Genomic DNA, 6,856 nt, shown 5'->3' with positions numbered 1-6,856 from the left:
TTGAAACCCCTAAATCACAGCCTCCTGCATCAGATCCAGAACTCTCTTAAACATGTCCAGGGATGGTGACTCCACCACCTCCCTGGGCAATCTATTCCAGTGCCTGACCAGACCAACTGGGAAAACATTTTTCCAAACATCTAATGCTGAAATACAGAAAATGTTAGTAGATCAGATACTAAACAGATAAATACAAGGAAGTAAAGCTCACTGAATAGCACTATTTGTAGCATTTAACATCATACAGGAAAGTATAAAGGAGAAAAAAAAAATTACCTTACTTCAGCTGGTGGATTTTGTGAGTAAGGATTCGCAGAGCACGCCAAAATCCTGACTACAGCTCCTGGATGATAGGTTTCCAGAATGTGCACTGCAGTGGGATAAACAGGCTCCTCAAAAGCAAGTTCCACATAGTCCTGGCTGCAGAAGGTGGATGGTGTTCTCTTGAAGGGCAGCCGAGCGCTAGGGCAGCGATCCCACCAGGTCCCGTAAGTCCGAAAGACAGCGGTCTGAGTGAAGTCACCAGAGCTAGGGTACACGTTTGGGATACCTGCCAGATTCCACATGGTATATGACATGCTGTTTTCACTGCCATAGTGAGAGCTGAAATCCAACACTTCTTTGGCATACTGGACTATTTCAACATTGATAGGTAAGGCTCGGGTGTTCGATTCGATCGCCCTCCGACTGTTCATCTCTCCTCTCATCGCTGTCCTAGCTCGGCGCCGAAGGCACATATAGTAAAACATGCTCAGAACTGTTAACATGGGAAACACTGGTGACATCTAGATATGACTTAGGAAGGTGCAAAAGGTCAGGACTCTTTTGTAAGCTGCGTTAACTGCTTGTGGTGTTTCGGAAAAGAGCTGATAAAACAGAACGAATAAACACAGTGAGCGGATACAACATTCCTAGAAAGAATCGCAGAATCAGAGAGTTTAGAATCATAGAATTTTAGGGGTTGGAATGGACCTTAGAGATCATCTAGTCCCAATCTCCTGCCATGGGCAGAGACACCTCCCACCAGAGCAGGTTGTTTAAGGCTCATCCAACCTGGTTGTGAACTCTGCCAGAGTTGGGGCAGCCACAGCCTCCCTGGGCAACCTAGACCAGTGTCTCATCACCCTCACAGGAAAAAAACTTTTCCTAATATCTAACCTAAATTTCCTCTCCTTCCATTTGTACCCATTGCCCCTTGTCCTGTCACTGCAGCTCCTAACAGAGTCCTCTCTGGCTTCACTGCAGCCGCTTCAGATACTGGAAGGTGCTATGACCAACACTACACATACTAGTAACTAAGGATATACTGATATGCTTGTCAGAGCTGACTCAAATCACAAGCTGTATCCTTCAAAATGACTTCTTAAACAAAGTACGGCTGCTAAAATACCAATAAACTATTATATTTTATGACAAGTTTTGTATGACCCCAAAGACACACACTATAAACCCATGGTGTGTGTCTTTGGGGTCAGTTGCTTGCTTACCATACTCACAAACACAGAGAGATGTACAAACAGCTCTTTAGCTTTAAGGCTGCCAAGGAGGTAGAGCTTGTGGTAACAGATAAGGACAGGCTGCACTGTCTGACCCTCTTACTCATGACAGAAACAAAGTTTACTAACCAAGAGTTCACTTCTCCCCTGCGTGCCTCTTCTATTTTTAGCCTTTTGTTTAGTTCCTGTCCTTTGTTCAGTTTCACATGTTGGCAGAGCTGACATGGATTACTCCTGAAGCTCGGTGCAGAAGGGAATGCATGAGATGATATGTTGGATCAAACTCCCCTGGAATGCCAGCAACCAATAATGTCACATTTCCCTCAAACATCCTGTTGAAACACTTTTTAGAAAAGGCATTTGGAAAAAAAGCAGCAAAATTCCCAACCTCTCCTCCTTTAAAAAAAAAACCACCCCAAAACCCAAAAGAAGCAACTCCAAACTCAAAATTGTTACAACATAAAGCTGCTGCAAGGTGTAAGCGAAAATTACAAATATATTCTCCTCCTGGATTTTTCCCTCTTAAAAAGAAAAATCTATTTACAGAATACGCCAACAGAAATGAGACTTCAACAAACCTACTGCTGTCAAGCCCTGGAAACGTGTAGCCCAGCATATCCACCACCTTTCCTGCTTGAAATATCATTGATTAACATAGTTTTAAGGCTGCTCCATGGAAATTATGGCTGCACACAGCTCAATTTTAGGAATCATCCAGCTGGGGTACTTCAAGGCCAGGTGGGAATCACTTATCTCACATACACAACTTATATACAACATCTGCACTGCAAACTCCAGGCTTCCTCTGGCTACAGCCTGGAGCTCTCCCAGCACTGCTGTAAAGCTCAGCTGTGCTCCTTAGCAGCCTGTCCAAGAGCAGCATAACCATCAGATGGTTCAGAGATCTACACCACCTAGCTGGTCAGTTTAAGTCTGGTAGTCCTGGTTTAACCCCAGCTAGCAACCAAGAACCACACAGCTGCTTGCTCACTGCCCCACCAGAGGATGAGGGACAGGATCAGAAGAGTAAAATCTAGAAAAGTCATGGGTTGAGAGAAAGACAGTTTAATAGGGAAAGCAAAAGCTGCACACACAAGCATAGCAAAACAAGGAATTCATTCACTGCTTCCCATGGGCAGGAGGTGTTCAGCATCTCCAGGAGAGCAGGGACCATCATGTGTAATGGTTCCTTGGGAAGACAAACACCATCACTCCAGATGTCCCTCCTTCCTCCTTCTTCTTCCTACTTTACATGCTGAGCATGATGTCATATGATATGGAATATCCCTTTGGTCAGGTTGGGTCACCTGTCCCAGCTGTGTCTCCTCCCAATCTCCCATGCACCCCCAACTCCCTTCCCAGTGTGACAGTGAGGAAAGCAGCAAAGGCCTTGATTCTGTGTGAGCTCTACTCAGGCGAACAAAAACATCTCCACATTATCAGCTATGTTCTGCACAAATCCTAAACACAGCTCCATACTAGCCACTGTGAACAAAGTTAGCTCTACTTGAGCCCAAACCAGCACACTGGTCTAACAGAGCAGGTAACTTCAAATAATGCTGCAGATTTTCCACTAGCAGAAACATTGATTTGGGTCATTCCTCCTCCATCAACCTGATGATTTCATAAAACCTGTAAAAATCTGATACCCTTTGACAGTTTTGGCTAGCATTGGTCAACATGCTTAAAAGTAAGTAGGAACACAGTTTTCATTAAAATGTACTAGTTTAATCAACAGAAGTGAAAGCAATTTAGTTCTAAAGAACAGAAACTGTTCTTAAGGACAATATAGGATTTACTTGTTAATAATAAGTAAGAGGAAGCAGAAAAATATTATAAAAGGGGGATTAAATAAGCATTAGGACTACAATACAAACAGGAATTCTTCTTTTGGCATTTTAAAGGAAGCATTAAGGATTGTGTGGAGCTAAAAGACCAATGAAATATTGCTCAGGAGGTTAAAGGATAATAAGCTAGTGAAAGCATTACATTAAATACAGATCAGTAGGGGCAGATGATACAAAGAGATTTTTTCAGGAACTACCACAGGTCAGGCTGATTTCTAATTAAAAGGATTTAACTTTGCAAAAAAAAAAAAAAAAGGATAAAAATGCAGACTAAGGTCTATGCAAGGCATCAAGATAAACAGTTTTAGAGCAGAGGAGTGCAAGTACATGCAAAGTTTATGGGAAAAACTCCTCCCTACCTCAAATTGCTGGTTTAGTTTTAAGAGCATTTAGGCCCCTGCAACTCTGCCTTCCAGTCTCTGGCAGTGTCTTTGGCCTACTGTATATTAATTTTATTTTATAAAGGCATAATTATCACAAACTGAAGCTTAATAAAGGTTTCTTTTTAATTTATCTTATATCCTCCTCCCAAGTAGCAGCTTTCCACTTCTTTTATTTGGTTTCTTTCCTATCATGATATTTTAATGTCGACTCCACTCAATGGTGCTATTAAACACCAGAGCCTTCAGCAGCCACCAGAGACTAGCACAGAAGGCACTAGCAATTTGGTTAGAGACAAAAAGCAATCTGCTATGAATGTACAATGACACTGCGAGGTGCCATCCTAATTTTGCAGTTCCAGGCTGGATCCAACTCCTAGCCTCTCCGTAGGGATGCATGAGCTCTGCCCTCCCATCCCATGCCCCACACAGACCCTTCACTCTGCTTCACAGCCACCTGTCCAGCCACCTGTCCTGCTGGGGAGCCACGAGTCCTGGGCTTGCCCAGACAAAAAGGCAAGTCTAGTTTTCAGCCTGTTCTTCTCCCCAAACCAACACGTGAAGTCAGCGCTGGCTTGAGGGGGCACTAAGACCATGAGGGCCCCAAGTCAGACCAGCTCAAAGAGTCACCTAAATGTTACCTCTAGTTTTACAAGCCAGACAGGGCTCCAGAGACTGTATCTGGAAAAAAACCTTTTCAAGAGAGAGAGAAAAGCTACCTTCTTTCAAAATCATCATAGAATGGTTTGGGTTGGAAGGGACCTTAAAAGATCATCTAGTTCAACCCCCCTGCCATTGGTAGGGACACCATCCACTAGACCAGGTTACACCAAGCCCCATCCAACCTGGCCTTGAACACTTCTAGGGATGGAATATCCACAACTCTGGGCAACCTATTCAGTGCCTCACTACCCTCACAGTAAAGAATTTTTCCTAGAATCTAATCTAAACCTACTCTCTGTCAGTTTGAAGCCACTGCCCCTTGTTCTGTCACTACATGCTGTTGCAGATAGTCTCTCTCCATCGTTTTTATTTGCTCCCTTACGGTACTGGAAGGCTGCAACTCGGACACCCTGAAGCCTTCTCTTTTCCAGACTGAACAAACCCAATTCTCTCAGCCTTTCCTCACAGAAGAGGTGCTCCATTCCTCTAATCAACCTGGTGGCCTCTGAATTCACTATAGCAGGCCAAAGCCCTTCCTATGCTGGGGACCCCAGAGCTGGAAGCAACACAATCCAGGTGGGGTTAATATAATGAAATACATTAGAGTCCATCACGTTATTTAAAAATCTCTCCTGCCCAGACCATTATTTAATTGACAATTCTTTCAATTCTATGGGCAAATTCCCTTTTTCTGTTATGATTAACCCTTCTCCCCTTTGTACTACACACACAGAAAATCTTCTAAGACTGTGATTCACTATTACCTTCTTTCAAACACAACAGACCTTGATAAAGTAAAATGTCTTACGGTTTCTGTAGATTTCATGGGAAAAGGCACTCATTAATTGAAAGCATTCAAATGCTCCAGATCTCTTCAGTCTGTTTTGCCTCTTTTTACAGGGAGTTTTTGTGTACAATTCTGTTTTCCAACTTCCAAGCAACCCATCCTGTCAGTGACTATTGCACCTATTTATTTTGGTTGATTTGGCAAACACAGCTCCTCAACACACACAATTTCATTCCATGAGAGCAGAAAGAGGACATAGTTACACAGTTATTCACCAGTCAAACTGCTGAGAAAAAGTGGGAGACATACAGAATACTACAGATTTTGAGGGGCTGTGAAATGAAGGAGATGTGTAAAAACATAACAAGTAGCAGATATTAGAATTAGAAAAGAAAGCAAAATGGCATATTTCATTCCTGAGCCATCCCTGGCACAGCACATGACAGACAAGAGTTCCTACAACTTCAAGAGATGCAAATGTTGTACATCCAACTCAAGTACACACCAGGTTTGACTTATAAAGCCAGAGAGGTAATACTTCCTGTTCACCCCAACTTTGCTAACCTCACACTTGGGAGCACTGTGCAGAGTTCTCTTTCATTTGACTAGAAAGGAAACAGCAATGCTGACAAATTACAAAGAACATATAAATGACACAAACAATAGATTGTACTAGCTCTGAAGAAAAATTAATGCCATTTAATATAGGCATCTTGGATAAAAGATGGGAAATGGGAAATCACTTAATTATCTTTGCACATTAATGCACAGAGGGAATAGTGGATCCTCATATTAGTCTAAAACAGAACTTCTACCACAGGTTAGCATCTCTTGCTGTTAATTACCTAGATCATACCAACAATCTACACTCAACTTCTTGAAACCAGAAGCTATTATTAATTAAAAATTAATAAGCTCTTACAGCATACTTTAGACTCAGGCCCCACTTGCTGTGTTTCTTCCTGCAAAGTGTTCTGGCACTAAAACCAGATATTTGTGACTTATAAATTTACAGTTTGGGGAAAAAATTGAATATATATCCAAGTCTGTCTATCTAAAACCTCGTGTTCAGACAGATGAGCAGCAAACCATGCAAAAATCCAATAACTTTGCATTACTTCACTGACTGCCTCCCTGCTAGGACTAGGCCCATTATGTGCTTTAGCATCACAGTATGATGGAGATAAAAGTTCCTCAGGCACCTACTGCACGTTCCAGGGCCCAGCCTGCCTTCTGGAGACTAAAACAATTTTTTTCCCAAAACGGGAGCCCCTTTTAAAAATGAATCATCCTACAGGAAGCCTAAAGTCACCAGCATTACACAACTTCACTATACCACTCCACTTTGACCAACTGCCCTTCCAGCCGCGGTGAAACTCCCTTCCTCACGCCAAAACAAGGAAATAAATAAAATCCCCTACAGAACACTACTTATGCAACACAAATTGAAGCGCATTCATCTTATTTGTCCTCTGTTTTCCCTCCTGACACGCTGCCCTCCCTCTCCGCTCAGGCATACCCTGCTGTACAGCACTGCCTCGCTGCTCAGCTCAGCTATCAGGCCACGCACTCGCTCCCTACCCATTCACCGGTAACAAACAGCAGCAAGCCAAGCACCTACAATAAAATCACGAATAAAACACACAGAGCTCAGGGACCGGGCGGGGAGGTGCGTGTCAGCGA

The 6,856-nt window shown here is 42.9% G+C and overlaps 1 protein-coding gene across 1 annotated transcript; it reads right to left on the bottom strand.

The window, feature by feature from the left end:
- Window positions 1-276: 276 nt before the first annotated feature.
- Window positions 277-785, bottom strand: LOC103802345 (F-box/LRR-repeat protein 4-like; the record flags this gene model as incomplete). Its single annotated transcript, XM_009074805.1, has 1 exon — window positions 277-785. A coding segment is annotated over exon 1 (509 nt), but the record flags the coding sequence as incomplete, so codon positions are not given.
- Between the last annotated feature and the right edge of the window lie 6,071 nt (window positions 786-6,856).

The sequence above is a fragment of the Acanthisitta chloris genome, unplaced genomic scaffold, assembly GCF_000695815.1.
Source record: "Acanthisitta chloris isolate BGI_N310 unplaced genomic scaffold, ASM69581v1 scaffold10315, whole genome shotgun sequence".
Taxonomy (NCBI): Eukaryota; Metazoa; Chordata; class Aves; order Passeriformes; family Acanthisittidae; genus Acanthisitta; species Acanthisitta chloris.
Note: the sequence above shows the minus strand (reverse complement) of the source record. Positions and strands in the feature narration are given on the sequence as shown.